The sequence below is a fragment of the Fusarium venenatum genome (genome assembly GCF_020744135.1).
Source record: "Fusarium venenatum strain MPI-CAGE-CH-0201 chromosome Unknown EDB82scaffold_3, whole genome shotgun sequence".
NCBI lineage: Eukaryota > Fungi > Ascomycota > Sordariomycetes > Hypocreales > Nectriaceae > Fusarium > Fusarium venenatum.
Window position 1 is genome coordinate 6,736,668 of NW_027072131.1, and position 27,986 is coordinate 6,764,653.

General features: G+C 48.7%; 12 protein-coding genes across 12 annotated transcripts; 4 read left to right on the forward strand and 8 right to left on the reverse strand.

The window, feature by feature from the left end:
- Nucleotides 1-148: 148 nt before the first annotated feature.
- Nucleotides 149-1,268, reverse strand: EDB82DRAFT_273910 (uncharacterized protein). Its single transcript, XM_025728724.2, has one exon. The coding sequence runs from the start codon at nucleotides 831-833 to the stop codon at nucleotides 294-296; it is 540 nt and encodes a 179-aa protein (XP_025583062.1). The 5' UTR covers nucleotides 834-1,268; the 3' UTR covers nucleotides 149-293.
- A 521-nt stretch (nucleotides 1,269-1,789) lies between these two features.
- Nucleotides 1,790-4,710, forward strand: EDB82DRAFT_450030 (uncharacterized protein). Its single transcript, XM_065607815.1, has 3 exons — nucleotides 1,790-2,438; nucleotides 2,501-4,111; nucleotides 4,165-4,710. The coding sequence occupies exons 1-3, from the start codon at nucleotides 2,186-2,188 to the stop codon at nucleotides 4,497-4,499; spliced, it is 2,199 nt and encodes a 732-aa protein (XP_065464218.1). The 5' UTR covers nucleotides 1,790-2,185; the 3' UTR covers nucleotides 4,500-4,710.
- Nucleotides 4,711-7,126, reverse strand: EDB82DRAFT_509612 (dynein light intermediate chain-domain-containing protein). The gene is made up of 6 exons (XM_065608819.1): nucleotides 6,595-7,126; nucleotides 6,380-6,529; nucleotides 5,938-6,329; nucleotides 5,797-5,890; nucleotides 5,110-5,744; nucleotides 4,711-5,056 (listed from the first exon to the last, which is right to left on the reverse strand). Exons 1-6 carry the CDS (start codon nucleotides 6,737-6,739, stop codon nucleotides 4,901-4,903), a joined length of 1,572 nt encoding a protein of 523 aa, XP_065464219.1. The 5' UTR covers nucleotides 6,740-7,126; the 3' UTR covers nucleotides 4,711-4,900.
- Nucleotides 7,127-7,284: 158 nt separating this feature from the next.
- EDB82DRAFT_273976 (uncharacterized protein) lies at nucleotides 7,285-8,437 on the forward strand. The gene is made up of 2 exons (XM_025728727.2): nucleotides 7,285-7,396; nucleotides 7,457-8,437. The coding sequence occupies exons 1-2, from the start codon at nucleotides 7,341-7,343 to the stop codon at nucleotides 8,361-8,363; spliced, it is 963 nt and encodes a 320-aa protein (XP_025583065.1). The 5' UTR covers nucleotides 7,285-7,340; the 3' UTR covers nucleotides 8,364-8,437.
- Nucleotides 8,437-9,921, reverse strand: EDB82DRAFT_273973 (WD40-repeat-containing domain protein). Its single transcript, XM_025728728.2, has 4 exons — nucleotides 9,701-9,921; nucleotides 9,608-9,646; nucleotides 9,459-9,556; nucleotides 8,437-9,410 (listed from the first exon to the last, which is right to left on the reverse strand). The coding sequence occupies exons 1-4, from the start codon at nucleotides 9,807-9,809 to the stop codon at nucleotides 8,511-8,513; spliced, it is 1,146 nt and encodes a 381-aa protein (XP_025583066.2). The 5' UTR covers nucleotides 9,810-9,921; the 3' UTR covers nucleotides 8,437-8,510.
- A 613-nt stretch (nucleotides 9,922-10,534) lies between these two features.
- On the forward strand, nucleotides 10,535-12,383 carry EDB82DRAFT_274016 (Septin-domain-containing protein). Its single transcript, XM_065607363.1, has 6 exons — nucleotides 10,535-10,843; nucleotides 10,976-11,051; nucleotides 11,138-11,254; nucleotides 11,310-11,535; nucleotides 11,586-12,053; nucleotides 12,103-12,383. The coding sequence occupies exons 1-6, from the start codon at nucleotides 10,829-10,831 to the stop codon at nucleotides 12,353-12,355; spliced, it is 1,155 nt and encodes a 384-aa protein (XP_065464220.1). The 5' UTR covers nucleotides 10,535-10,828; the 3' UTR covers nucleotides 12,356-12,383.
- A 500-nt stretch (nucleotides 12,384-12,883) lies between these two features.
- Nucleotides 12,884-14,335, reverse strand: EDB82DRAFT_509619 (inhibitor of apoptosis-promoting Bax1-domain-containing protein). The gene is made up of 3 exons (XM_025728731.2): nucleotides 14,004-14,335; nucleotides 13,774-13,947; nucleotides 12,884-13,717 (listed from the first exon to the last, which is right to left on the reverse strand). Exons 1-3 carry the CDS (start codon nucleotides 14,166-14,168, stop codon nucleotides 13,226-13,228), a joined length of 831 nt encoding a protein of 276 aa, XP_025583069.1. The 5' UTR covers nucleotides 14,169-14,335; the 3' UTR covers nucleotides 12,884-13,225.
- A 153-nt stretch (nucleotides 14,336-14,488) lies between these two features.
- On the reverse strand, nucleotides 14,489-17,391 carry EDB82DRAFT_509625 (uncharacterized protein). Its single transcript, XM_065608820.1, has 3 exons — nucleotides 17,147-17,391; nucleotides 16,827-17,093; nucleotides 14,489-16,775 (listed from the first exon to the last, which is right to left on the reverse strand). The coding sequence occupies exons 2-3, from the start codon at nucleotides 17,022-17,024 to the stop codon at nucleotides 14,784-14,786; spliced, it is 2,190 nt and encodes a 729-aa protein (XP_065464221.1). The 5' UTR covers nucleotides 17,025-17,093; nucleotides 17,147-17,391; the 3' UTR covers nucleotides 14,489-14,783.
- Nucleotides 17,392-18,483: 1,092 nt separating this feature from the next.
- EDB82DRAFT_527979 (Translin) lies at nucleotides 18,484-19,378 on the reverse strand (the record flags this gene model as incomplete). The annotated part of the gene is made up of 3 exons (XM_025728734.1): nucleotides 18,484-19,054; nucleotides 19,111-19,128; nucleotides 19,185-19,378. 3 exons carry the CDS (start codon nucleotides 19,376-19,378, stop codon nucleotides 18,484-18,486), a joined length of 783 nt encoding a protein of 260 aa, XP_025583071.1.
- Nucleotides 19,379-19,554: 176 nt separating this feature from the next.
- EDB82DRAFT_509633 (GPI mannosyltransferase 1) lies at nucleotides 19,555-21,219 on the forward strand. Its single transcript, XM_025728735.2, has 3 exons — nucleotides 19,555-20,486; nucleotides 20,538-20,814; nucleotides 20,867-21,219. Exons 1-3 carry the CDS (start codon nucleotides 19,780-19,782, stop codon nucleotides 21,149-21,151), a joined length of 1,269 nt encoding a protein of 422 aa, XP_025583072.1. The 5' UTR covers nucleotides 19,555-19,779; the 3' UTR covers nucleotides 21,152-21,219.
- A 359-nt stretch (nucleotides 21,220-21,578) lies between these two features.
- On the reverse strand, nucleotides 21,579-23,474 carry EDB82DRAFT_430998 (uncharacterized protein; the record flags this gene model as incomplete). Its single annotated transcript, XM_025728736.2, has 2 exons — nucleotides 21,579-21,838; nucleotides 21,890-23,474. The coding sequence occupies 2 exons, from the start codon at nucleotides 23,472-23,474 to the stop codon at nucleotides 21,579-21,581; spliced, it is 1,845 nt and encodes a 614-aa protein (XP_025583073.2).
- Nucleotides 23,475-25,803: 2,329 nt separating this feature from the next.
- On the reverse strand, nucleotides 25,804-26,543 carry EDB82DRAFT_478615 (S-adenosyl-L-methionine-dependent methyltransferase; the record flags this gene model as incomplete). The annotated part of the gene is made up of 2 exons (XM_025728737.2): nucleotides 25,804-26,009; nucleotides 26,075-26,543. The coding sequence occupies 2 exons, from the start codon at nucleotides 26,541-26,543 to the stop codon at nucleotides 25,804-25,806; spliced, it is 675 nt and encodes a 224-aa protein (XP_025583074.2).
- Between the last annotated feature and the right edge of the window lie 1,443 nt (nucleotides 26,544-27,986).

Consider the following 27,986-nt stretch of genomic DNA (forward strand, 5'->3'; position numbering starts at 1 on the left):
CATTTCATCAACATTCTACCAGTCTGTGGAACTTGTTTGTTTATGCTTGCTCTGTTCTAACACATAGTCGTATCATGTCATACATCTCTACCCGTCAATGCCTGGCCAATGCCACTTGTGCACCCACTCAGTAACTGCATCAAGTCTTTCTTCGCATGTCTAATATTACGGGAACCACTGTATTTTGCTGCTTGATGGGTACCCGCGTACAAAATATGACAAGTTCCACTGTGCCGAACAAAGTTGCCGTTATGATCCTGACACTGAAAGCGAGTTTCTTGTCGCTCAAAACCTTACTCTTCCATGCTTGTCTCGCAATCGCTAGACAACTCGTCACTTTGAGTACTAGCAGACTTTTCCCGCTGCATTGCTTTGTCCCATAAACTCTCCAGCTTGTAACACTTGATCACCACCCGCTTCTGCTCCTCGAGCCGTTTGCTGGCAGCTTCAAAGCCTCGTTCTCCGTCCCGCAATCTGGCTGCCTCCAATTCTTGCTTCTTCTCTCGATTCCAAAGTCGAAGTCGATCGATACGGTCTGTTGTGCGTAGACGTTTGGCGTGGTAGTGGAACTGGGCATCACGAGCCTTCAATATCCCGCTGCTGATGTGGATTCTTGCAAGTAGCCTTCGGACGTCCTTGGTGGTTCGGTCGCAGTAAGCTTTGAGGGCTTCAGGGTCGTCTCCTGGAGGTTCTTGGATAAAATTGACCAGTTCGAGGATGATATCGAGTTCGTGGATAGCCATTCCATAAGCCAGGCTGACTTGGTTTTCTGTTTCTTCAATGGTTGTGTGGCTCTCGCCAGCCTTGACGACTGAAGGGTCGAAGCTAGACATCTCGCAATGATTCTGTTAATAGGAGAGATGAGAATTATTCTACATTTTGTAAATAGGGTTTGGGGTGGTAGTTGGCCCAAGGCGTTCCACAAACATTCCATACCCGTTTAAGGAGCTATTACTTAAGAACCTTGAAGAACAAGTCATGCTGTAACCGTTTTTACTTCCTCCCATGAATCAGTATCCTTTTTTATTTTCTCTGTGCTACTTGTCTGTGTTCCCTGATACTGAGGCTCCTGTTGTTTGCTTAGTGTCACTCTGTCAACAAACTCAGGAGGTATGACTATACCTTCATAGTCATATTTTCGGGAGACGGATTCAAAGCTAACATTTGGTGTCCAGCTTGGATTTCTTCTGTATGCGTTGTTAAGATATTATGATGATGTTTGTGATTGGTGTGATAAGAATCATGATTTTGGTTGTGGTGACGACAGAGTCGATAGTTATGGTGTGGCCCAGGTATTGACCAGTTTCAATATTTAGAGTCAGAGGTCAAGTAGTTCCTCTAGAAGATGAATTTCTTTTACCTATCGAATGTGTGTCTATCAATCGTTCGACTCTTGAGTACTGGCCTGAGTTTTATTCATGTTGCCCATCGATTACATGATTTGGGTCTAGGGTAACTGAAGTGATAAATTCACCTATCAGGCAACGCATACTAATATCAAGCCGCAAGCGCGACCGTTATTCGGCAGTGCTAGAAAAAGCAAACAGAAAGCAAGTTTTACCTAGGTCCATTGTTACTCTTAAAAAGCCCCTGAAGCCGAGGGGGAAATGTTCTACACGACTCATGAACACGGCACTATTGTTGCTTGACTCACGAGAGCCGATGCAAAGAGGATCCCAGCCTTTCCTAAAACGGAAACAGCGCTAAATGACCCCCGCCACGACTGCCATGGAAGACGACCCCGCTGAATTGTCTTTGAGGTCACTACCTTTTAGGTACTCGGCTTCTACTGGGATCCAGCCAAAAGTCGGGAAGCTTCCACCGTTAATAAATCTGCCTCTACTGCCGAGTGATTAATCACCGGAACTGTTTTCTACCTTCCAACTGTAACTGTCTGCATGGATCCTTCTCGCTTATCTCTCCCATACCGACATCAACACCAATACGACGTCAAGAGATAGCTTCATTGACACTTTGCAGAGCTACATACAGCTCTTACATCATCAGCCTTATCGCTATTCGTACGTCAAACACAGCCCTTGGTTACAGATAGCTGTAGCCCTCCCCACCAAGGCAAAAGTCAGTCATAGACACGAGTTGCCTTTCGCGCAGCTTGACGACGACGACAACAACAACAACAACAACAACGCAATCACCGATACCAAGACCAGTCCAAACCTTGACCATGGTAGCTTCAGAGCTCACCGCGTCTGCCATAGCCATGCGCTCGACACCTGTGAGTAGCGATGAATCAGCTTCGAGCTTACCCAAGCCCCTCTCGCCTTTGCAAAACCGCGCCGCCTCCAGTCGGAGCCCGTACATTCGGGATCATGCTGAGGACTTGGTCGCATGGCAGCTCCTGGACGATGAGGCAGTTGAGCGTTCACGCAAAGAGAACAAACTCATTTTTCTTCATATTGGTTACAAGGCATGCCACTGTAAGTCGCGTGATCATCTATTCGTCAGATTTGCTTTGCATTTTGATGGCTAACAATTTAAGTTTGTCGCCTTATGTCAATCGAGACCTTCTCTAACCCTGAGTCCGCTGCTGTACTAAACGAGTCTTTCGTGCCTGTTATAGTTGACCGAGAGGAGCGCCCTGACATAGAAGCTATCTATATGAACTACGTCCAAGCCGTCCACAATGTTGGTGGATGGCCTTTGAATGCGTTCCTTACGCCGAACCTGGAGCCAGTTTTTGGTGGCACTTACTGGTTCGGGCCTGCAGGACGACGACACCACAATGGCGATAGCACTGACGAGGTTCTCGACTCTCTTACTATCTTCAAGAAACTCCGAGATATCTGGAGTGACCAAGAAGCTCGATGCCGAAAGGAGGCTACCGAGATTGTTGCGCAACTCAAGGAGTTTGCAGCTGAGGGCACTTTGGGTACAAGGAGTATCTCAGCACCCTCAGCTTTGGGTCCTGCTGGCTGGGGCGCACCAGCTCCCAGTAATTCGACTGTCACTCAAGAAAGGAGCACAACTGTATCAGAGGAGCTGGATTTGGATCAGCTGGAGGAGGCGTACAGGAATATCGTCGGCACCTTCGACCCAGTATATGGAGGTTTTGGCTTGGCACCCAAATTTTTGATCCCTCCGAAGCTGACGTTTTTGCTGGGGCTCTTGACAGCCCCGGAGGCCGTCCAGGACGTCGTTGGAGAAGACGAATGCAAACACGCCACCAAAATTGCCCTGGATACGTTGCGCCAGATCCGTGACGGAGCGCTACACGACCATATTGGAGCTACTGGTTTCTCTCGTTGCTCCGTCACAGCGGACTGGAGCATTCCTAACTTTGAGAAACTTGTGATCGATAACGCGCAGTTGCTCTCCCTATATATAGACGCTTGGAAGGCAAGCGGTGGGGGCGAGCAGGGCGAGTTCTTGGATGTTGTTCTTGAGCTTGCCAAGTATCTCACCACCTCTCCGATCGCCCTTCCTGAGGGTGGCTTTGCTTCAAGTGAAGCTGCTGATTCTTATTATAGACATGGCGACAAGGAGAAGCGAGAGGGCGCTTACTACGTCTGGACGTGGCGTGAGTTCGAATCAGTCCTGGACGACATTGATAGCCACATGAGTCCCATCCTGGCGGCGTATTGGAATGTGAACAAGGATGGAAACGTTAGCGAGGAGAACGACCCCAACGACGATTTCATTGACCAAAACATACTACGCGTCAAGACCACCGTTGAACAGCTTAGCAACCACTTCAGCACTCCGGTTGATAAGGTTCGAGAGTACATCGAAACGGGAAAGGCAGCTTTGAGGAAAAAGAGGGAACAGGAGCGTGTGCGCCCTGAATTAGATGACAAGATTGTAGCGGGGTGGAACGGTCTTGTCATGTCAGCTCTCTCAAAGGCAGCTTCTGCCTTGAGAACATTGAGGCCGGAGCAAAGCTCCAGGTGCAAGAGTGCGGCAGAGCGCGCCGCTGCCTGTATTAAAGAAAGATTATGGGATGCCAACGAGAAGGTTCTTTACAGGATATGGTCTGGGGAAAGGGGAAACGCTGCCTTTGCAGATGATTATGCCTACCTGATCCAAGGTCTGCTGGACCTTTTCGAGTTGACGGAGAATCAGGAGTACCTTGAGTTCGCTGATACTTTGCAGCGTAAGTCACACTCTGTTCCCCCTATTCGTGTAACATTCCACTAACTTCTGCAGAAACCCAAATCTCCTTGTTCTACGATGCTGATGGTGCTTTCTTTACGACAAAAGCCAACAGCCCATATGTAATTCTTCGCTTGAAGGAAGGCATGGATACGTCACTCCCATCAACGAACGCTGTCAGCGTTTCGAACCTTTTCCGACTCGCAAGCTTGTTGTCGGATGAAAACCTTGCTACCAAGGCCCGTCAGACGATAAATGCGTTTGAGGTCGAAGTTGGGCAACATCCGTGGCTGTTCCCTGGCTTGCTTGGAAGCGTTGTTACTGCGAGACTGGGCAGCCAAAAACCGCAAGTCAATGTGACATACAAACCAGCGAGGTTGACAACTTGAAGGGACTAGCTGCAGACAACTAATGTTATATATCGGATGCGATGCTCCTAAACCAAAGGCGTTTACGTGGAAAGGCTAGTGTTAGATCAAATGAGAAAGAGCACATATTGGCTCTAGACACTTGTGGTGTGATGTTGCAACCACCAATGGAGGAGTGGAAGGCTTAAATAGCGAATAAATGCTTTCCTCTACAGAGTACAGAGTTTCGGATATGGATATTCAAAATGTGATAGAATTTGTCATTTCAGGGGTATCTACTCCGTATTCTACATTGGCCACCGCCCCCTATCGCCAAAAGTCGTTACACTTATCGAGCACTAGAATTCATGTTGTAGACTATCTTGTGAGAAAGAAATAAGCCAGCCGCATTTCCTTAGTCTGGTTGTTTATGCATCATTAACTCAAGAACGGGACGTATCTGCTGTGCCTTTGCGGTTCATCAAACCAGTAAAGAAACTCTGCAGTTGTTCATTGTCAAAGTCCTTGGCCATGGCAGCAGCAGGTGACTCGGCCTCCTCCTCTTCGTTACTGGGCGATGAAGAAAACGCATTACGATCCTGTTGATGTTAGTTCTTGTCTGCATTGAATAGTGATGGTAATTTCGACTCACCTTAAGACGCTGCAACATATCATCAGCGTCAACTTGGATACCGCCCATGTTGAACTGCACGGGGCCGATGTGCTCGCTGATACTCTTCTCGTCATTGCTATAATCAATATGACGCGTGCTGCGGGCGATGGCGTTATCGGAACCCTTCTCTGGCTGCTTGGCTTTGAATGCCTCGAGGATCTTGAGCTGCTTCTCGAGAAAGTCTTGAGTATCGTCACTCTCCACGGCGATCCACTTCTCGCCATGCATGGCATTTTCGACAACCGCCAAGCCGCCGCTGTTAGGGTCACGGCACCATCCCTCGTAACGCGCGATCGCACTTTTCTGTTGCCGCTCCTCCAACTCTGCTTCATCCACCTCACCTTGGTCATCATCATTGAAGCGCATAGACTCGCGGGGAGTGCTGATATCTTCGGACCATGAATTAGAGACCTGCTCGGCGTCAAATGTTCCGCCAAGAACACGAATCTTGCCCCATGAGTCCCAGTTGGTGGGAACCACAATCTTGTCGCGGTCGATAACGTTATGCTTTAGTGGGTGACGCTTCAGGAGAGATGTGATTCCAAGAGTGGAATGAATAAGAGACGGTAGCTGAGAGGGCGCATTTTGTGAGGTATAGATGAGAGAAGCGCCATCTGTAAAATGTTAGTGGCCAGGCCTGGCATTCGTGATTTAGAATGAACTGACGTCTCAACAAAACTGTTCGCAAATATTGCAATACAGTATCAAAATCAGGCTCTTTCCATGCCTGATTCTTTTCCAGGAATTCCATTTTTTGCGCCTACTTTTGTTAGTGAAACCCTTGTCAACTTCCGAGTGGTACCTTACGTTTTGGCACACTACGCAGAGCGGCAGACCCAAAGGTTCCTCCCACTCTCCTGGTCCCAAAGGCAGTGAGCTATCTCCATCACTGCCAGTTGCTGTAGCTGAAGGTGTGCCGTCGAGATTGGTTGCCGCGCCTCCTCGGCCTCTCTCTTTCCACGCAGACATGACCTCTTCCATAAGAGCGTGTTGATCTGTGTCAACTTTCTTGAGAACCTCCTGTATCACCTGAACCCAAGTCCATATTTGTCGCAGCCATAGATGTGGCTGTGACCAGTCTAGTAGGATGATCAGAGAAGTGTTGGGGATCGTCTCTGGGGTAAGGAGGGGCGCGACTAAGGAAGCGAACTCGGTAGACGGTTGAGAAAGAAAATAGAGTGAGACTCGTGCCAAGGTATCTAGAAATGTTAATTAAACGCCCAAAGCTGCGTTGAACGTATTTACAAACCATCCTGGTCGGCGTCAAGGACATCGTAATATGTGTAGCCCAGCGCAAAGTTATTGGCAATCGGTGGTATCTTAAGCCGGTCCGCATTGCGCCTTGGCTCGGAGCTGGAAAGAGAATCAAGAAAGTCTCTTTGATGTTCGGGGGAACCGCCTGAATTGATAGAGTCGTGATCAGCTAATCGAGTTCCTTGATATGGCTGGCTCGTCTCTGCATACCTAGAACGATGAGGTTCTTCTCCGGTAGTCGTTTGCCGCTCGCGACGGACTCGAGCATAGACGTCCAAAGGTCCTTCTTTTGCTCGCCATCGCGACCTTCAGAGTCGCCTGAACCTGTTGTATAGATCGATACTCTGTTCGCCATGGCTCCAGTAGTCAGCTCAGCGAACTCGCTGGCAGACTAATTGTAGGTCGAATTCGAGACAATTTAGGTCATGGATTGGTGTTCCGGTCGAAATTGGGATCTGAAGTTTGTTGACGGGTCTGTCTTGGACAGACGTTCTGGCAGAATACGCGTTTGGGGTTGTCTCGATAATATTAAAGGAGGTTGACCGGGTATTAGAGTTGCTGTAGGAGCATCTTCCGCGCTGCGGCAGTGAAGATGATGTAGTCGTTAAACTCGACCGCCGTGTATCGCAATCTCAGGCTGTCCAATGCGAGGAAAGTTGTGTTTCAACGGTCTTGGTGGTTTGTGGTACGTAGTAGATATCGTCGACCGCTGTGCTTCACCAAAAAGCCCAAAGTGGCCAGCTCAGTGGAGGGTTGCCAGGTACCAATTGCTCCCCCATTGGCACTTGGCCGATACCCCGTCCATTTAGCGTTCGGTCCGGAAATTGTCCCATGCTACAGTGTGGTGCACGGACCCCTGAAGCTTCAGTGGATGTTTCTGACGTTGAATGCGACTTTCAACATCAATAATTTTTGACTCTTCATACAGTTGCGCAGCCAGCAACTAAAATCACACAATGAATAAAATACGCGCGATCCAAGCGCTTAACCAGAAGGAAATTGAAAACGGAATGTAGGTCTTCATAATACTCCTTGAAAGCACCCCTTGAACACTGCTAACAGACGCGCTCAGCACTCCAGAAGGTTCCTGGCATACCGACTACCGCGACACTGCCTACGTCTATTTTGGCGGTCTACCCTACGAGCTATCCGAAGGCGATGTTATTACAATCTTCTCCCAATTCGGAGAACCAGTTTGGCTGAAATTGGCCCGTGACAAAGAGACTGGCAAGTCAAAAGGTTTCGGATGGCTCAAGTATGAAGACCAGAGAAGTACCGATTTGGCGGTCGACAACCTTGGTGGAGCGGATATTAGCGGTCGCCTGATCAGCGTCGACCATGCGCGATACAAAATGCGGGATGATGAGGATCCAGACGAGTTCAAGGTCGGCTGGGAGGACATGCTTAAGCGAGAAGGTCAAGCTGTGTCAGAAGATGAGAGCAGCGAAGAGGAAGAGGTGCAGCGACCGATGTTGCCTGAAGAGAGAGAACTTGCGCTTTTGATGCAAGAACACGACGACGATGATCCCATGAAGGGGTTCCTGATCGAAGAGAAGAAGAAAGAAGTCGAAGAAGCACGGCGCAAAGCAGATAAGAAGGATCGCAAAGACAAACACAGACACCATCGGTCGCATCGGTCACGGAAAAATGGGGACGAAGAGGATAGGCATCACAGGCCAAGACGACATAAGAGTCCTGCGGACAGAGAGGAGCGCCACCGAGACAGAGAATCACGTCGACATAGAGACGACGACCATGACCGAGAGAGGAGAGGGGACAAAGACAGACGGAGAGAAAGAAAAGAGGATGACGAGGACCGTGGCCATGATCGAGATCGAAGAAGAGATGGCGACCGAGAGCACCGAAGACATAGGGACGACGATGACGAGTCGCGGCATAAACGGCGCAGAGACGAAGACCCTGACAGAAGGCCAAAACGACGAAGTAGAAGTCGATCGCCAAGACGTCGTGAGGATTAAAGCAGTTTACTATCTAATGCAATACGCTATACGAACCAAAACAGTTCTAATTACTGAACCTCTCAAACGCCGTTCCTGACCTACCCAACATCAAAGTTCATACTCCTTGTCATCATTAGCTAGCTTTGTCGCACAGCTCCCATTAATTCATGTGTTACCCAAGTACCGTTTCCATCCTTCCCTAACGCAATGTCGCTTTCCATCTTCGCCATCTATGATAACAAACTTCTCCCATCGTGCGTCGTGTCCTGCACCTATGACCACCAGACTGTCATTACCGATCCACCCAATTATACCCTTTGGTGGCCGGGATGTTCCTAGGACAGTGCTCTCCGAGAAAGGAATCCCTCCTATCGCAGCTTCATCTCCAGCCTCGAAATGCGTCGAGCTGAAGGAGTAAACGTCGGAAAACATTCGAGGCATCAGAGGAATCTTGCTAAGAATACCCCACTTCCCCGTTCCATCTCCAGCATCAGCTCCAGGAGTACCAATCTGTTGACTTCGGTTCATCCCTGACTTTCGCGGATGAGGTACATCGAATACATGTAGAGTGGATTTGTCCGAAGTGCAGGCGAGCATAGTACCACAGTGAGAAAAGGCAAGGGAGAAGATAGTAGCAGGGTCGATACCACGGCGAAGCTCGGCAAGCTTTGCACAGTTGCTTGTGGAATAGACACGAATGAGAGTACCCTTTTCGCTCGCGCTGGCTAGAAGTTCGCCATCCGGGCTCAAAGCAATTGCCTTTAGTGCAGAAGAATGGGCTGGAATAATGCTGACGTTACCAGTCGCTAACTCGACGAGTTGTATTTGTCCAGCAGTTCGACCGGGAAATGCGAGCTTCTTGTCCGACAGACAGCACAGGCCTGCAAGGTTGTCTGCAGTTTCGTATATATGAAGTAGATCTGGATGTTTAGTGAAGGAGTAGACCCGGACGCTGTTCTGCAAGACAACGGCGATACGTTCCCTACCCAGTTGAACACCGCGTACTGCTGTGAGAGTCGTGATTTCTAGAGCAACCTTGCCTTTCATATCGTCCCATATTATAGCCTAGTGATTGGTTAGTGATATTACTAGTAAGCTCCGGGATAATCCTACTTTGTTCATTGCAAACTTGGGCGACCTGCCACCGCCGACTAGAGCCAGGTAATTAGTCGTGCCCATCATTTGAACGAGGCCGATGCCGGCATTGAAATCTACAGGATTGTGAGAACACCGATAAAACCTCTTGACCAAAGTAAACATACCTCTTGAGGCTTTGAGAAGGCAGGATTTGGTATGAAAGACTGAGACACAACGGTCAGTGAAGTTATACACCAAGCTCGTAGTTCAGAACTCACCACAAATACCGGAATCAAGGCCGACAGAGAAACAACTCGCATCATTGTTGAAAGAAACGGACAAGACAGCCTCGGAGCCTGAAACATCGATGGGTGGTCGTACGTTCATGGTGAATAGGTTGATGTGTACGAGTACTGTATAATGTATCTGTCAAGGTAGGTCGGCGTAAGAGCCGGGAGGGGTAATGTTAAGGACCTGGCTTGCCGACACTCAAGCTCAGAATAAGGAGAAAGCTTCGGCAAGAAGTTTCAAACGAGAGTTATTGTAAGTAGAGTTGCATCTCGAAGCTTGATGAACTCAAAGTCTACGCCTTGACAATGTATTTGATGTCGCTTACAGATCCACCTGTTTGGTGAATGCAGCTGGTACGGTACCTGCGTAACCGAAGGGTTTGTATATTATTGAGGAAGACAGGCAGTAATATACGCCAAGTAATGTCGAGTTAAAGATTATGGAGAACAAAAGAGACGTATCACGATGCAAGTAATTCAAGTACAAAAACGGGAACATACACAAGACAATGTTTGGTGTAAGAGAAAAGTACTCTTCCTTGACTTCGACATGGCACTTAATCGCGTCACGGTACCATGTAGCCACAAGATGCAGTCAGCCACTCTTACACTTCCATTCCCAGCTGCTGTGGCGCTCATCACGTGATGAAACGAAACGACAAGCTCTGATTGCAAGCAAGCGCCACAGCAAGGCCTGTGAGGGTCCGCTAAGTGGTCCCTTGGGCGGGAAGGCGGTCTGGCTTGACAGGGCGTCGGGGCACCCAAAGTGTGGATTTTGTAGGGGTGCACCTGCCGTCCCCCTCTGGAAATGGGACACTGGCACTCTAGCTTAGGTACTTCCCCTGAATCCTAGAGCAGGAGCGATTGGCCAGGTGTGAAATTGGCCAAACCCCTTGAGCAACCCAAATCCAACACGACCCGTATCCTTCTCTCCTGGCTCCTAGCCTCCTTTAACATTTTCCCCTTGGTTCAGGTTCCCCAAGTTTCCACTTCAACCACCGCAAAACCATACTCGATTTGAGTCGTTGCTCGATCTTGGTGTTCTCGACATAATCCTACCGTTGCCGCTCATTCACCTTTAAGCTTCATCCCGTCACCCCGAAACCGATCTTCAAAATGTCGTCCATGGGCGTATGTTCCACCTCCCCTAGATGTTGACTGTTCCCGCCGATAAAGCTACCGTTTCCACATGGTTCACCGGACCAAACGTTCACGCGACTACCGTGTAATCATTGCAGTTGGCTAATACCTAATCCCCAATAGAAGATGATCCGCCGAAAGAAGAATGTCAAGAAGGGTATTCAGTTTTGCCTGATGGTCTGCGGTGCTTCAGGCACTGGTACGTTACCACATAGGGAATGCTGCAATCGCCCATACAGCACCTCCCTGCGATCCAATATAAACAACAAAGCTTACAATTATCAGGTCGTACCACTTTTGTCAACACTCTCTGCGGAAAGAGCGTGCTTGAGCACAAGGAGTCCGACGATGCTAGCGGCGCGCACGTTGAGGATGGTGTTAAGATCAAGCCCATCACTGTCGGTGGGTGCAACAACTTTCTCGATAGCTTTGATACACTTAACTGACCTAGGAACAGAGCTTGAGCTTGATGAGGAGGGCACTCGTATCTCTCTGACCATTGTCGACACACCTGGCTTCGGTGACCAGATTGACAACGAAGCTAGCTTTTCAGAGATCGTTGGCTACCTCGAGAGGCAATACGACGACATTCTCGCCGAAGAGTCCCGTATCAAGCGTAACCCTCGATTCAGAGACAACCGAGTGCACGCTATGCTATACTTCATTACTCCTACAGGCCATGGGTACGTGTTCATCACTTCTGCCAATGCCTGATCTCCGCTAACTGTTAAAGTCTCCGAGAACTCGACATCGAGCTCATGAAGCGACTCGCCCCCCGCGTCAACGTTATCCCCGTCATTGGCCGCGCCGATTCACTCACCCCCGCTGAGCTTGCCGAGTCCAAGAAGCTTGTTATGGAGGATATCGAGCACTACCGTATTCCCGTCTACAACTTCCCCTACGATATTGAGGAGGATGACGAGGACACCGTTGAGGAGAACGCTGAGCTCCGTGGCCTCATGCCTTTTGCCATTGTTGGATCTGAGGATGTTGTTGAGATTGGTGGCCGTAAGGTTCGCGCCCGTCATTACCCTTGGGGTGTTGTCGAGGTTGACAACCCTCGTCACTCTGATTTCCTCGCTATTCGATCTGCGCTGCTCCACAGCCACTTGGCTGATCTGAAGGAAATTACCCATGATTTCTTGTACGAGAACTACCGTACCGAGAAGCTGTCCAAGACCGTTGATGGTGCTTCTGGAAAGTGAGTTTAAACAAAATCCAGTACAAGTGCAATGCTGACCCCCTTCTAGTGCCGACAGCTCAATGAACCCTGAGGATCTTGCCTCCCAGTCCGTCCGCCTCAAGGAAGAGCAACTTCGACGAGAGGAGGAGAAGCTGCGCGAGATCGAACTCAAGGTGCAGCGTGAGATCAACGAGAAGCGACAAGAGCTTCTGGCTCGCGAGTCCCAGCTTCGTGAGATCGAGGCCCGTATGCAACGAGAGGCCGCTGCTCAGAACGCTGGCACACCTGAGCCCAACGGTGGCGAGGAGCAGCTCAACTAGACCAACCACTTCACATTTTAGGTCTTTTGCGGTGCTTTAAAAATGCGACGTTGGACTATTGTCGATTGCTGGCGTTGGTTTTTCCTCTCCTATGATTGAAGAGAAAGATGAGAATATTCCCCCTGCTGCTGAATAACTGAGTTGTCGTTTTCTTTTTTTCATCGCCAACCTGCTTCGCCATTAGCTGTCCGCAATCCATCAGATGATCCATGACGCTTCCGCTGCATTGCTGTGGGAGTCTGATGGCAGGCGGCAAACCTGTTAGAAGCAATCAAGGGAGGATTGCCATGTGTGGCTGTTGTAGGAACACGGCTCGCATAGAGTGTCTCTAAGGATGAAGACACCAGTGCACTACGATACGATGGATGCAGATCAGCGGCGGATAGGACATTCGCCGTGTCCTAGTGCCATTTTGTGGTCATGCTAGACTTACGTTGGCGTACAACGTTGTCCATCCTTGGACGACACGTCCTTGATTGTTTCTTTTTTCTACTGGCCTTCTAATGCTGATATCAAATAAATTCAATATTTCTTGTAATTCGATTTATTGTTCAATGCTCGCCTAACCGTATCTCTAAAATGATGATGTGGCTGTGTATAATTCTGTGTATTGTTTTATTGTCTCGATTCGAGGTCGAGATACTACGGGAAATGGCGTCAAGGAAAAGAAAGCAAACTCTCCAGAAAACGCCAATTCTTACGGTCCCGAAAAGGGAACCGTCATAATCCATACATATTAAGGTACTACTCAAATGAGCCAGCCGGTATAGCACACAATCTTTGCAACACAGGAATAAACATCAGAATCAAGCTACCATGCCATAGCTCTTGCTTCTATGCCATGTCGACACTTTTAAAGACTAATAACGCTTAGTTGTTAGACTGGCTGTTGAGGATGCGCAAGATGGCAAGGAAGAGGTTGATGATGTCGAGGTAAAGGCTGATGGCAGCGGCGATCTCCTCCTCGACGTGATGGTGACGCATGATAAGCTGAGTGTCGACGAGGATGTAACCACTGAAGATGAGAGCGGCGAGACCACCATAGATGAGCTCACCAGTGGAGCTGTAAGGGAAGAACATGGCCATGAAACCGAAAATGACTAGACCCCAGAGGGCACCGAAGAGATAAGGCATCCATGAGGTAAAGTCGTACTTTGTCTGGCAGGCGAAAAGAGTAAGGAAGACAAAGATTCCGGCAGTGAGGACAACAGCGTTTAGGACGATGGACGTCTTATAGAATGACACTATAACAGAGATAGTGTAGGCTTCGGCAAGAGTGAAAAGCGAGAGGAAAAGAAGGTTGGTTGGGTAGGACTTGCGCTTCCAGTAGGTGAGGCCCATGAAGATCATAGCACCAAAAAGCTGCATTCGTGTTAGCGGTTCAAGTGAATTGATTTCAGTCACGAGAGTGAACATACTGAAGCCCAAACGACGCCAGGGTGGCTCTGGATCCAGTCCTTGTAGCCGGCGCTGAAGAAGGTGAGGCTGCTCACCCCAGCAGTGGCAAGGAGCTGAACAGTGAGAATGGTGTAAACTTTGCGGACGAACTGGTTGCGAATATCAACTGTAGCCTCAGCTACAGAGCCGCCGAACTGTAAATGATGTCAGTGGCTTGTCAACTATCGGCGCGAATGTCATCTATTCCTACCTTGAAGTCATCGGGAAGATTGTCCTCGCTGTCGCGGGGCGCACCAAAAAGGCCCTGTGTCTCATCGCGAGCAGCGGAACCTTCAGCATAGGCGGGGGGCGCGTGGGTGTAGTCGTCGTCTGGGTCGCTCTGGGGCGCTGCCTGATACTTGGTCTTGGAAGCCATAGTGACGATAGGTGAGCTCACAATCAAAGGTTCCTTTGGTTGTTGGTGCGTTGAGAGTACGATGTCGTCGAAAAGGTCGCGGACTGTGGAAGGGTTGCCTTAAGGTTTAAGTGCTTTTGCTGATGGAAAGTTCGGGATGGTCTTCGATGATGCGAGGCGTCCAAGGGATAATGCTCATGTAGGTCATGTGGGGAAATGAATGAGGAAAGTGTGGCGTTTTAGGCAGCTCGAGAACTAGTGGCGGTGCAAAGCATGGCGTCAGCTTGATGTAGTAGCGAGCTCAAACCCCACTGATAACCAGAGCTTGGAGCTTTACCAAAACAATACGATGTCCTTCACTTGATTGGTTCTTTACTGTTAGAGATGGTTTTCGTTTAAGAACTGGAAGTTCTGTTTCTACAATGATAAGTTTCAAACAGAAGAGTGTCGAAACTTTCCATTTTATTAGATTGGAAGAAGCTATGTCGAGTTATATGTCTGAGTTGCATTAATCTCCCAGATCACCATGGATTTCATCACCCCAGTATTCTTCCCGGAGTACGCCTATCTCCGTAGCAAATCTTACCCTGCCAAAATCTTCCATATACTCTCAAAGTACTTCGAAACTCTTCAATCTCATCGGGGAGTTGACTTGCGTTGCGATTGGGTCAGGTGAGATGACCCCGTATCAAGATTGTATGAAAGCGGGTTCATCAACGACGATGGTCTAGGCATTGGAGATGGGCTCGGAGGCGTCATCTGCGGATATGCGACAAAAGGATTCTGCTCATGACTACCCAAGTCCGAGAATGACGGTAGAGGAGTGAAGAGGGGATCTAGGGCCATCACGCTCATCAACTGTCCCGCGGAGGTGGGGGTTGAGAGTGGACGGAACTCTCCTTCGGAAGTCACTGTAGGGGAATGTCCCAATTGTCCAAGATAAGGAATCTGTTGCTGCGGCTGCGGCTGCGTTGTGGTTGGCCGGTAGGATTGGCTTGCCATGGAAGGGTAGGACAGACCAGGGTCGGTGCGGCTTGGGTTGTTCATGGCCATCGCGGCGATGGACTCTTCTGCTGTTCCAGGGTTACGCTCGAATCGAGCTGTTGTGTGAGTGTTGTTGAAATTCAAACTTCGCTGGTTGTCTCTGTACGCCGGGTTGAACTGCTGTCCAAGAGATAGTTCATCAGGAAAATTCCCTGGTCGGCTGGTGAAAGGGTTAGAAGATTGATCATAAGCGGAGAGACTGAATGCAGGACTCGCCAGAGGAGAGCGAGTGCTTCCAGTCTCCTGTTGTCTTACCCTAACAGGACCTCCTTGGTGAGTAGGCCTCATCGTAGAGATATCAGGCATAATGTGGTCCGTGATAGGTACCTGGCTTTGCTGGTGAGGAGCTTGGGGGGCTTGGTGAGGGCGATTCTGCTGCTGCTCCTGCTCGAAAGACTTCTGGTTCGACCGAGGAAGCGAGGAAGAAGTGGATGACGGAGTAGACGCCACCTCCGGAATGTCGAACCTAGCTCGCTTGCGACTATGCCCAGAAGCTTTGAGCGGGAGAGGCGACCCGTGATATTCGTTCATGCTCACGGTTGTTTGTCCTGAAGACAGGGCTGGTCGCTTGCCTGAGTCTTCAAGTGATGGCAGATGCGGCGTCTCAATCGGACGACTTTTTGGCGCTTCAAAACTTGGAAGCTGAGGTGTCTCCAAGGGCTTTGTTTCAACTGCTGGGTTATTTTTCAGCTGGGGAGTTGCAAATTGTACCGGTTGACCTGGAGAAGGCAAGCTGCTGGGCACGACACTCGATAAATTGTGCTTCTGGGCTAGCTCGATCATTTCAGCAAGATCTGTCGGCTCTGGAGCCGGGGCACTGTTCGGCATATCCAAAAAGGACTTGGGAGTCGCTTTCCTCGAGATCCAATCATTCAACACCTGAGCAACTTCGTCGCTGTTGGTTTCGAGGAACATTAGGTGTCCATTGCCTTCAATCCCAACCTCTTTAAGTCGGATCCAATCGACTTCGACACCAGCTTGCATCAGGAATGCTACCACTGCCCAGTCATACATCGAATGCGAGCTGGCGTGCGCGGTGACAATAATGCAAGGAACTTTCTTGATATTGATAAGTTGGCGGACTCTGCCACTCGGTTTGTTAGTTGAAGTTGCCCTGTCATCGGGAGCGCGTTGCATGAAGCATTCGCTTCTTCCATCTGGTGCTATGACTTTGATCAAATCCAGAGGTTCTCTCGAAGGAGGGTCGTATCCTTCATGATGATGAGCGGGAGGATCATAGGTGATCGGGATATCGGAGAGTCCGTAGAGTCGAGTTCCCTCTTGTCTCTCGATAAAGGGGTTCAATTTGCGATAGGGATTTCCTTCTCTAGGGCATGCTGTTCCAAAAGGAGGTCCCACAGGCTCAACGGCGATAGCCGCAGCGACGAGATCCGGCTCGACATCGGCTGCTAGCCAAGTTGTGTTCCCGCCAGCACCTTCACCAACGAGGATCGACTTTCCAACATGGCGCAAGAGAGCCTGGAGGGCATTCTGGGCGAGTGACTGCCGTTCAACTTTGCTGAGGTGAAGAGTTACCAAAGAAGCACAGTACTTGGCAAATATGGGATCCCCTCGTTGTCCAGTCTACACGTCATCAGTAGGTGAGCATGAACAATGCTGAGTCTATTCACTTACGCCTGGCCACTTGTTGTGGAATGCTGCTTTCTCATACTGGAGAGGCACATTGGGAGCTCTGGGAATACCAGGTGCAGTAAGCGTAGTTTCGACGGCTGGTGCTTTAAGAGAACTCGAGTTCAATCCCACGTCTCTGTGAGTGTAGTGGGAAGTCGTAAGGAAGTTGGAACGGCCGGAAGGAGGCAGGTCGACGATCATGACTTGGAATCCTTTCTTGAGAAAAAAAGAAGCCCATCCTGGCTGACCATCTGGCTTGGTTGTCTAAACCTACAGGGAGTTAGTGTCTGCCAATTCCAAGAGGAGAAGGGGTCCGACATTACCTGACCAGTGTGGAAGTCTCCGTGGATGAGAATGATGGGGTACGGATGAAGCCTCTCAGCAGGCTCTAGGCACTCAACGTACATCTGACCGACAATGTTGGTAGCCGTCGCAAGCGTTGCGCCCATTCGCCAGTCAACGTTGACGAAGAAAGTTGTTCGACGACATAGAGGTTCTGTGGCTCCGACTCCCAGGGCGGGTGCCTTCGATTGATGCACCGAGGCGTTATTCTGTGTGATGTTCTGGCCGTGGCCGGGCGGCTGCATATAATTCTGCCAGCCTCCCGCAGGCTTCTCGTCCACGGAAGAATGTGAGGTCTCCATTTCTAGATCGTCATTTGTAGTAGTGTGAGGCTCGGAAGAGAAAACCCCTGGACTGATCCAAAGCGTGAACGCCGAAATGCGAATAGCCAAGAGAAGTACGCGATCTGGGAGATAGAAACGATTAGATAATAAGAATCCAGTATAGGGTTTTTAAATGGCTTGGGGGTCCCAGGTCGAGCTTTGGAGAAGAGAGATGTTGTGGTATTTGTGTTGTAGGAGGGGAAAAGGGAAGGGTTGGGTAGAAGCCTGAATACACAGGCAATCAAGAAATAATCTCGAATCGTTGTCGGCACGGCCAGAAATCCGGCGATACTCGGACTGGATTAAAACTAATTATTTGTGCAAAATTTTATTTCATCCAAGTTTTTACTCCAGCGGTAAGAATGAAAGGAGTGCGTTATGGTGTGTGAGGAACAGTCAGGGTGGTTGATTGATGGTGGGGAAAGAAAGAAGCCAACAATGAGAGGATGGAGCAAAAACAAAACACCTACTACTCTACCAAGTACCGTTCACTGAAGGTAATTTCCATTCAGTACAAAGCGGCTATTACGGTATTCTGCTTCTCACTGTTCTGGACTAACAGCTGTGAACCGGCTGCCTGCACATAACAGAAGCAACATTTGCTGCCCATAACTGTCATTCAACAACGCGGAATATGCCTTGTACATCTTGTCCCTTATCGTTGGATGAAATCTGAATCAATGCATGAAAAGGGTTGGTGTCGGAGCCTCTTTCACGATAGTGCATTCGACCGAACCATTCAATCACTGCAGAACAATAGTCATCCTTACTCATGTTTAATCCAAGTTTCATGCAGCAAGAATAACCTTTGTTTGATCTTTTGACATGAAGCTATCGTTTTCTTGTGTTCCAGCAAGTGTTGTGGCCCGACTATAGAGACATCCTTTGATAATAGAGCAAACAGCTCTAGCAATTCATCCACATAGCAAATATAATGTCTCCCACAACAAGCATCCCTTTCCACTGTTTCGTCACATCAGGTCGTAACCTTCGAATCATGGCGACGTAGGCTCGGGCGCGTCATCCTTCATATCCGGAACCCAACCCTTGGGTCTCTCACTTCCTCTCACCACAAGTCCGTAGCCTAGTTTCTCAACCTTTTTGACACTTTGTTTCATCGCGCCCATCTTACCCCTCCAATCCTTGGTAGGCACATCAGGCAGAAGCTCAAAGGCGCATCCAAGCTCTTGAATGTCACCCATGATGTTTCGTTCTCCATTACCAGCCAACTCACCCGTCTGGGCTGTCGTGACAGTCGCAAAGCGCATCAGCTCGCCAAAGAGGTCGAAAATACCGTACATGTAATCGTGCGGCGTCAGTGTCATGCCCTCTGGCATAGCTGCTTGGGCTTGTGTGGGAGTGATGACGGTTTGGTGGCGGAGGTAGTGTGCGAAAGATAGCGCCTCGACATATTCTTCAAGGCATCGCAGGGGAGAGGTGTAGCGGTAGCGGTTGACGTTTTGCAGATCGGGAGCGATAGCAGTGAGAAGTTTAGCGATTTCCTCAAGACGAGTATCTATGTCTTGTTGAATGTGAGATGGGAAGTCTTTGTTGAGATGTTTGACTCTATGATATGTGAGCAGGCAAACATTCACTGAGGTTGATCTTAGATGAGCTCTCACCTCTGAAGTGTGAAAATGCTATAAAATTTGTCAGTAATTTCCCAATTAAAGAGGGGCACTCTCAGTAAACTCACATTTTCTTGCTCATAGCCGTAACATCTCGTGAAGCCTTCACGATCCTCTCTCGTCGATCATGATGCTCATCAAGCTCATCGCGAAAACCTTCAAACATATCGTGAAACCTTCCCCTTGGGCCAGACTGCTTTGGCGGGCCCGCGTTCTTAGCACGAGCGTTACCGTCGCGGTCTCTCTTAACACCGCCTGACATTTTGGCTACTGCTGAGAATAAAAGGCTTGTTAGTGAAGCTCTTTCTTTTTTCTGATTCGGTGGTCGATGATGTCGGAGGTTAGTTTGATGGCGGGTCCTGATTTGTTAGTGCGGGTTTGCAGGGATGACGTTGAAATTGTTAGTTGTCCATTTTTGGAAGTCACCTCAAGCTCTCACTCGGAGCATGAAACCTCAATTCTTTGTCATCAGAATCTGCCATTGACTGGCACACGACAGCAACTTGGGGACAAGATTGAATCAAACTGAGAATACCTCATTAAGAGAAACTGTTCTATAAGACATGGTGTACTAATAACTTACCAACTTTCATTACTCGCTATCTCACGCACATACTCACCGCCAACTGTCATCTTGACAAAATCTCGTATCAGTCTTTCACAATGCCCTCAATAGCCCCCTTTCTGCGCACGACGCCTCTCTTCACCATATCCCTCCTTCTACGGTTCGGTCTTCTCTTCTACGGCCTCTACCAAGATGCCCACTCAGCTCTCAAATACACAGACATTGACTATCTCGTCTTCACCGACGCTTCGCGCTTCGTTGCAGATGGCCTATCACCGTACGCCCGTGACACATATCGTTACACGCCCCTTCTAGCCTGGCTCTTGCTCCCGACTGTTCACTTCCCCGCCTTTGGCAAGCTCGTCTTTGCTGCGGCGGATCTCCTCGCAGGATGGCTTATTCTGCGCGTGCTCAGAAGAAGGGGCATGGATGAGGCCACGGCTGGAGGATTTTCTGCTTTGTGGTTGTGGAACCCAATGGTTGCGACTATCAGTACTCGTGGAAGTTCAGAGGGTCTGTTGGGAGTTTTGACGATGGGTTTGTTGTGGGCTGTTGATAGGCGAAAGCTCAGCCTTGCGGCCATCATTCTAGGAGTGTCGGTTCACTTCAAGATCTATCCCTTTATCTACGCACCGGCGATTATCTGGTGGATGGATGATGCGCGTTTGGGAAAGGAGACAAAGCCTACTCGTCAGCTTTCATCGGCCAAAGAGGCAATCGCAAACTTCTTCACGCCAGATCGTCTCAAGTTCGGCCTTCTCAGCCTCATTACTTTCATGGTTCTCAACCTCGTCATGTTTGCCATGTAAGCCTCCTTACACAGATCTCAATGTTCTTTTAACTAAACGATTTCTAGCTATGAGACTCCGTTCCTTGTTCATACTTACTTTCATCATGTCACCAGGATTGATCATCGCCACAACTTCTCGCCTTACAACGTCTTGCTGTATCTCACATCTGCGACTCCCGCTCACGCGACGCCTGCATTCCGTATCGAGTCGTTTGCTTTTTTCCCTCAGCTCCTTCTATCATGTGTCCTCATCCCTCTGGCTCTCGCCAAGCGCGACCTTGCGATATCCATGATGGGTCAGACGTTTGCCTTTGTTACATTCAACAAGGTTTGCACTTCTCAGGTAAGCAGCCTCTTCTCGCAATCAACACCCATTCGCTTACACTGTAAAACAGTACTTCCTTTGGTACATGATCTTCCTGCCGCTCTACCTCCCTAACTCATCCTTCCTACGCAATGGCAAGCTCGGCATCTTTGCGCTGTTGCTCTGGATTGTCTCGCAAGCAGCTTGGTTGCAACAAGGATATGAACTCGAGTTCCTTGGCGTCAGCACATTCTACCCAGGCCTTTGGCTTGCCTCGATCGCCTTTTTCCTGGTCAACTGCTGGATCTTGGGTGTTATAATCAGTGATGGGGCTCGCCAGTCAACTAGATCAACCGTTAAGTTCCATGTTGAGTAGACTCTCACGTCAGCTGTTTATTCTGATGGCGTTAGAATTAGTGGGATATAGGAACTGAATATCAGACAATCTTATTCATCAATTATAATGCCAAATCGCCAGTATCATCGGGTATATGGAAGTCGCGTCCTGGAGATAATAATCGCGCTACTTTCTCTTCCATTCTTCATGAATTTTTGACACAAATCCCAAGCAAATTCTTCTCAAAGCCAAGCCCGCCATTCCCGTGTGTCCATGCGCCCTCATAACTCCCACCTCCTGGGTATGTGGTTCGATTAACAGCTTCCCTTCGACCAAAGGTCCAATCCTTAAACGCCTGCCCCAAAAAAGAAATAACAATAACAATGCGAAACGAATAATGATTCATGTCGGGAGTTGAGAAGCCTTCTCGAAATTTTGTCCGCAGCAGTGCAGTTGCTTGATCTGCTTATTGGATTGTAATGCCTGTCGCGAGAGAGCGGTAGTTTGCCAACTTGAGAGACGTAATCTTCGTCTTCGGAGGCTCAGGCGTAATGACCATTCTTCCATCTTTGTTATAGACGATGTTGCCAAACGACTCGCTCAATTCAGTAAAGTGAACATCGGGACGGACGCGTCCCATCTCGGCCAAGATTCTCTCGCTCCACACACCAGAGCATGCACCGTTGCGCATGATAAAGAAGGGGTTCAGAGGTGGTAGAACAGAATCTGCACGTATGTTAGTAAATAATAAACAATCGGGTCACCAGTCGAACGTACCGAGATCAACAAATCGAATCCTCAAGTAAACCACCCCTTTGAGCTTCTCCAGTGCACGAATTGCTGACAGCACCAGCCTCTCAAACGCGTCTATGAATCCCATATCTTGGATACCAGAGCCAGCCTCGTGGAAGCTAGTGTTGTAGCGGCAGCAATTCTTGACAGTCAGGTCCAGTGTCTTGAGTCGATAGTCTCGCGAATCTGTCAATCGCATGGCTATGTCGAAGAATTGGTGGCAAACACGACCAGTATACGCAAAATGCTCCAGCGAGGGCAATATCTCAGCCATTCTTGCGCAGATATGTGTCTTCTGGACGACCTTGGAGTAGAAGGGAGGCATGACTCCTTCCCGGCGATAGTCACTCTCAAGGCAAACGCTCAGATTCGTGACGTGACGTGGCAATTGAGGAAGGAACTCAGCCATGGTAATGTAGCTCTTAGACTTCGGCTTACTATACGAGCCCTGCCACTCGTAAAGACCTGGTAGCGCGTTCAGAACTGTTGCAAAGTCCTGGTTATCCCTCATGAGATTCCATTGACCCCTTGTTACGAGGGTTTGCACTGAGTGAAGAGTTGGTAGCGATTTGTAGATAGCTGGATCGATTCTTTGCTCGGGAAAGTGAAGGACTCTAGGAGCCTTGCGTCGCTCTCCTCCCTCCAAAGTCAAAACTCTTGCCTGGGGTAGAGTTTGTCCGACGAATTGGAAGACCTGCTCGAGGGTACAGTTATTACCCGGCAAAGTGTATGTAGCGTTGGTCAATCCTTCCATTGTCACTGTCGGTAGCGTTAGACTGTTAGATAGAGCGACTGGTCCGTAGGTGGGTTGGAAAACGGGAAACCAGATCTCAATATGTTTGACATAGGTTTGCAAATGCTCATGCATTGCCAAGTGTACCATGGCATCTTCCAGGCAGTCTACGGTCGCCTTGAGTTTGATATGTCGATAAAGTCGTTGCTGGACGAGAACTCTCCAGACATCGCTCACAAGCGCCAGTGCGGTCAGTTCCCTTCTCCTGGAGTGTCTAAGCGCCGTTCCCCAGCTCTTGCTAATGCTCGATACGGCCATGGAGCTTCTAGATGTAGCGGAGACTCGGTAGCCAAACAGGTGGTCCAGAATGGCTTCATGAACCTCAATCGGTAGATCATTGAAGTTGGTTTCTGGGTGTGAGATGATAGGCTCAGTGTCGGATGAAGCCGCGGAGTCCGCAGTGGGATTTTCGTCGGCGCCATGCGAAAAGCCGTCAAGGCAACATGGCTTAGAATGTCGGTGATCGGGATGAGGAAACGGCGTGCTACTCGGTCTCGTGGGAGGGACGAAATCGGATGTCTTGGCGGCTTGATCATGAGAAGGGCTAGAAGAGCCCGGAGAGACGGGGTTGGAGGCGGTGTTGTGAATGCCAGTCAACATGGATGAGGCCATGATGGAGGCGAATTCAGTATCGGAATCCGCATCGTCGTCTCGGTTGTCGCTAAAGTCGGTTCTTCGTGGTGAAAAACCATCTCGGATGGGTAGAAGGGCGGATGCAGTAATAGAGGTAGGACAAGGCGCACGAGGGCCAGTATGGCCGTCATCGGCAGTGTCCATAGGTTCGCTGATAGAGTCTCCCATATCGACGTCGTTATCAGACAACGGTTCAAGATGCTCCATAAGATGCCTCCAACGCCGGCCCGTATGGCATCTCAGAGGGTCAAAACACTATTGTATGACGGCAATCGGGCAGACGATGAAACAGTGGTGGACGAGCGAGGGCGAAGGTAAAAAGGTCGAAATAAATGAGGCGACGAAGCAAAGTCTCGTTAGTTGGCAGACGAAGATTAATGCAGGGCTGGAGATTAAGCCCTTGAAGTTTGCGTATGAACCAAAGTATGCACAGTGCAGTACACAGAGACGGGAGAAGGAACGGACGGGAGGGAGGGATTGATGAATGGATAAGAAGGAGACTGGGCGACTGATGGCCTAGACCTTTGGGCGTTTCCAGGGAGGGGGGATGGTAGTAATAAAAAAGGAAATGCGATGAGTGACGAATGGATATGATACGACACGAGACGAGCGTGACCCGATGAGATGGGAATCCCGAAACCAGGGTTGATCGATCGATAATATGAGTTTACGACATGGAAGATTTGGCGTTCGTGTAGAAGAGAATGTAAATGTGAAAAAGAAGGGGGAGGAAAATTAGATGAAAAGGAAGATGATGAGCAGCAGGTTGGGTGTGATTAAATTGATTGGTATTGAGATTGAGATTGAGATTGGGGTAGGTTGGGAGGCGTTGATTAGCACAGCGCAGCACAGCACACAGCGTAGCAAGTGCAAGTAATAGTACAGCGCAGAGCAGTGGGTAGCCTAGGACTGTTCCATTGAACCCCTCACTTTACTTAAGACCTTGTTTATTAGTTTTACGATGATAAAGGCAATGCAGAGAATATCTCTTTCAACTGTACAAAGTGATAGTATTGATTGTCAACCATGCAAATCTATCCAAAGATGCTTTGTTTTACATCCATGATATCCAAGCCTTGTGTTTTTGTTTTTGTGTGAGTGATCTCTTAGGTGACGACGACGTGGCTCATCAATATCGATCGGCATCTTATCTCGAAGGCTCAAAAAAAACACATGACTGGTGATGAAGTGTACCATATACTGTGCATCGATTATTCTGAACTGCCGCTGCCATTCATTCTTCAAGATGGATCTTTATCGAGAACCGAACCCAACCTAACCTCACTGTGGAGGTCGCGTGCTTCTTAGCGGCAACGGGGAGTCCACTGTGCTGCAGCAAACACATGTACAGTGGCCCACACCTAAGGAAAGAAAGGCATGTGGAAGAGGAATTCTGCAGGTAACCAGAGAATCCTTCCATGGCAACAATAAGGATAGAAATTAATCTGAGGTCTTTATTCTCAGCAACAAAAGTGATGATCGGCTCGGTTAACCAACCTCCACTCTTTGCTGCAACTCTCTGAAGTCTACAGTGGACAGGCCAGGCCATCAAATCAATATGGAGCCCAGGTAAAGGCGCCTCACTTTAGGCGACCAGGCAGACAAGCAACTTTCAGCCCAGGTTTCTTTTTCTCTTGACATTTTGCCCGACTAATGCACCAACTAAATCAGCAACTTTTATCACGTCATTGGGCACAAGACACACACGTTTAAACTTTACCAAATCTCAAAACATAAGTACCCAATAACCTTAGTAGTCCGATCTAATTATATCACACATTATCCTCTCATCACGCACAAAGTCTGGTTTTCATGACCTGAACCCCTGCAAGACCCTGAACATAGAATCGTCTGTTAGCGTCGCGCCAGGCTCGATCTGTTTGCTTATTCCCCGTTTCTTCCTCTAGTTCTAGACACTATCGATGATTCATTCCAGATGTAAAAGTGCACAGTTGGACCGAGCAACCAGCTGAATTGTCTGATTATCTGAAACATGGCTGATTGTTCTTGAAATGAGCCTCCATAACAGAAACAGTCTTGCTTGCATCGATAATTGGTCATGGTAATCTGTGACCTGGAGCATGAAATGTCGATCTCCGTTACCCTAGACCATAACTTTTAACGAGCATCAAATTTGAATGCAAAGATATATTGGTTCCAAGGAAGCAGTATTGACTACTGCCTATGTACAGCTAACAGTAATCTTGGGTATCTTATCACCCGAATGATTTGTTGTTCATCAATTGCCGAATGATCTTCCTGCTGCATGACAATCCCTGTCAATCAACATAAAGTGATGTCTTCTCCATAACGCAAATGCCGAAACCCACCTTTTGGGATGGAGATCATCGTAGAAGCATGCAACAACATCCTATCCCTTACATATTCACGATTGTAATCCTATAAAACAACATCATATCAAAACGAAGGTTATAAAGGCTAATAGCTATCGTAAATTCAACATCTCTTCAGGTTAGTTGCCAACATAAACTGCTACCAAAAGACCTCCCGAGTATGGAACAGTCGAAAACTTGAAACCGTTCGCACCATCCTCCAAATAGGCCATGAGTTCCTTATAACCTGTCTTGGCAGCATCGGTGTTATCTACAACCACTGTAGCACCAGGTTGCATACGTGGCTGAACCAGCTTGAGCGTAGGGAGAGCCAGCGGAGTCCAAACTATAATTCGATCAGTAATAGTTTTCAAGCGAATAATCTCGTAACGAGATCGAAAATCAACTCACTATCAAGAAGCAAGAAGTCTACATGCTCCGGCAAGTCTGTCTTGAGCGTCTCGCGCAAATCACTCTCTCGTAATTCAATAAACTTCTCAATATCATCACCAGCTCGGCCCCAGTACTCGCGAGCCCGGGCAGCCTTGGTAGGCTCGTTCTCCGTAGCAATGACCTTTCCCGGCTGCGAACCAGAGTTCTGTGCAACCGCTAGAGCGAGATAGATAGTGCTGACGCCAAATGATGTTCCTGCCTCGACGACAAAGCGTGCCTTCATGGATCGAAGTAGGAGATATACGAATGCGCACTTGTCAGGATCCAGAGCGACAAACTTGTCAAGAGCAGTGGACGCTGGTCCATCTGTACTGACGTAGGCTGGCTCATCGAGGGCTTGCTTGTGTAGATCACGAAGAAGCTTAATCGTTGAGGAGCTTGCGGCTATAGAAGCCAGAGTTGTCTCGATGACGGAGTAGTCGGGCATATTGATATTACCACGAGGAAATGATACTGATATTGAAATCGGAAGTGTTGCTCAGGCTTGGGGTACAAGGCGAGATTTACATAATTCAAAGGCTGTATGCTCAATTTACTACCGACTTGGACATTATATAGAATCAATATGGGGCCGGGAGTCTTGAGAAGGAGAATGACTGTTAACCCCGCTCCTCGGCATCAGAACAAGACTTCTCGGCCCCGGTCTTCCGCCACAAGTCATCACAACTCCGATGTTGCACCATGATGTGAGTCACTTCAACTTTACAAATGATACCACGTCAACTTGATGCCGAAGCCGAACTTCGGCTTTTTCATGCGATCGACTGGTCGGCGATATCGGCCCAAGATGTTTGATATTCCAATCCACGATTTGTGTGGGAACCAGAGTATATCTTACCGTATAAGCCACGACACTCTAGGTATCTTTGTCGAGAAGATGTAAATATCTGACAACATAATCTACATCATGTCTGTTCATGAGTTTGTTGCCCCTGGGACAATTTGGTGGCATGCATCATGAAGATATCACGAAGATCTCTCGGAATCTCTCGCGCTTATATGGACCGGGATGCTACGATCAGAATGATTATATACTGGGGAAGCGTGAACATGGAGATGCTGCTAATCAGCATAGGTTCTTCATGTCTGTGAGGCAGCTTGATCTTCGGGGGTTGTATCTATGTCTTGATTGGAATCGATTCGTCGAATAGGCATCGTGACTTTCGTTCAGAAGCTTCATTGGCAAACAAGGTATTGTTGATTCCTATCGTTTGGAATCACGATAAGATGTCAAGGACCGGTCCTTGGTGCTTAGAGGTCTTGGGCTCGATGTGTGATTTGAATATCTTGCTGGGAGTGTTAAGCTTAGGCAGCATAACACAAAGACAGAGTTGAACTCAATCTCGAAAGAACTCGAGGGGAGAGTCCCTCAGAGAAGCTATTGCAGGAACGAGTCATCGAGACCATCGCTACTCGTTAGCACGTTCTCTACTGACACTAGCCTCTCTACCTGGTGAGTAGCAAAGGAGTATTTGCAATGGTCTAAAATGTTAGCCTCTTGGCTGAAAAGGGGCGCATGAAATGTGAAGCATGAGGTTGAGCCTGCCCAGCTTCAAAACATCACGGCCAGGACCCTTTTCCGGATAGAAGAAGACCTCGGCATCTAATGTCGAGGACATATATGCTGCATTGGGCTAGTTGTTTGGGGATTCTCGACGTTATATGTATCAGTGCTTTGTTTTCAATGCAGGCAATTCATCCAGACCAAGCGAATGTTATAGCCGCCATGTGATCGATTGGCGCGCCTACGTTTCCAACAAAGGGGCACTTCATCTGCAGCCGATTTTACAGCTCATGAGCTTAAGCGATCTTCGTGATATATCCTGGGGTAAAACTCGACCTTCTATTGTTGGTTGTTTAGCCCCCTGTC

Bases quoted from the DNA above. Each gene is read 5' to 3' on its own strand.
- EDB82DRAFT_273976 (XM_025728727.2), top strand. From the start codon at position 7,341: ATGAATAAAATACGCGCGATCCAAGCGCTTAACCAGAAGGAAATTGAA. The intron at 7,397-7,456 runs GTAGGTCTTCAT...AGACGCGCTCAG, and splicing joins AAGGAAATTGAAAACGGAAT to CACTCCAGAAGGTTCCTGGC.
- EDB82DRAFT_273973 (XM_025728728.2), bottom strand. From the start codon at position 9,809: ATGAACGTACGACCACCCATCGATGTTTCAGGCTCCGAGGCTGTCTTG. The intron at 9,557-9,607 runs GTATGTTTACTT...ACAATCCTGTAG, and splicing joins CCTTCTCAAAGCCTCAAGAG to ATTTCAATGCCGGCATCGGC. The intron at 9,411-9,458 runs GTAGGATTATCC...ACCAATCACTAG, and splicing joins CCAAGTTTGCAATGAACAAA to GCTATAATATGGGACGATAT.
- EDB82DRAFT_274016 (XM_065607363.1), top strand. The intron at 11,255-11,309 runs GTGGGTGCAACA...ACCTAGGAACAG, and splicing joins GATCAAGCCCATCACTGTCG to AGCTTGAGCTTGATGAGGAG. The intron at 12,054-12,102 runs GTGAGTTTAAAC...ACCCCCTTCTAG, and splicing joins GTTGATGGTGCTTCTGGAAA to TGCCGACAGCTCAATGAACC.
- EDB82DRAFT_509633 (XM_025728735.2), top strand. From the start codon at position 19,780: ATGCCCTCAATAGCCCCCTTTCTGCGCACGACGCCTCTCTTCACCATA. The intron at 20,487-20,537 runs GTAAGCCTCCTT...AACGATTTCTAG, and splicing joins AACCTCGTCATGTTTGCCAT to CTATGAGACTCCGTTCCTTG. The intron at 20,815-20,866 runs GTAAGCAGCCTC...ACTGTAAAACAG, and splicing joins ACAAGGTTTGCACTTCTCAG to TACTTCCTTTGGTACATGAT.
- EDB82DRAFT_273910 (XM_025728724.2), bottom strand. From the start codon at position 833: ATGTCTAGCTTCGACCCTTCAGTCGTCAAGGCTGGCGAGAGCCACACA.
- EDB82DRAFT_509619 (XM_025728731.2), bottom strand. From the start codon at position 14,168: ATGGCTTCCAAGACCAAGTATCAGGCAGCGCCCCAGAGCGACCCAGAC. The intron at 13,948-14,003 runs GTAGGAATAGAT...CATCATTTACAG, and splicing joins ATCTTCCCGATGACTTCAAG to TTCGGCGGCTCTGTAGCTGA. The intron at 13,718-13,773 runs GTATGTTCACTC...ACACGAATGCAG, and splicing joins CTGGCGTCGTTTGGGCTTCA to CTTTTTGGTGCTATGATCTT.
- EDB82DRAFT_509625 (XM_065608820.1), bottom strand. From the start codon at position 17,024: ATGATCGTCGACCTGCCTCCTTCCGGCCGTTCCAACTTCCTTACGACT. The intron at 16,776-16,826 runs GTAAGTGAATAG...GATGACGTGTAG, and splicing joins TCCACAACAAGTGGCCAGGC to ACTGGACAACGAGGGGATCC.
- EDB82DRAFT_509612 (XM_065608819.1), bottom strand. From the start codon at position 6,739: ATGGCGAACAGAGTATCGATCTATACAACAGGTTCAGGCGACTCTGAA. The intron at 5,891-5,937 runs GTAAGGTACCAC...TAACAAAAGTAG, and splicing joins TCTGCGTAGTGTGCCAAAAC to GCGCAAAAAATGGAATTCCT. The intron at 5,057-5,109 runs GTGAGTCGAAAT...TAACATCAACAG, and splicing joins ATATGTTGCAGCGTCTTAAG to GATCGTAATGCGTTTTCTTC.
- EDB82DRAFT_450030 (XM_065607815.1), top strand. From the start codon at position 2,186: ATGGTAGCTTCAGAGCTCACCGCGTCTGCCATAGCCATGCGCTCGACA. The intron at 2,439-2,500 runs GTAAGTCGCGTG...TAACAATTTAAG, and splicing joins TGGTTACAAGGCATGCCACT to TTTGTCGCCTTATGTCAATC. The intron at 4,112-4,164 runs GTAAGTCACACT...TAACTTCTGCAG, and splicing joins GTTCGCTGATACTTTGCAGC to AAACCCAAATCTCCTTGTTC.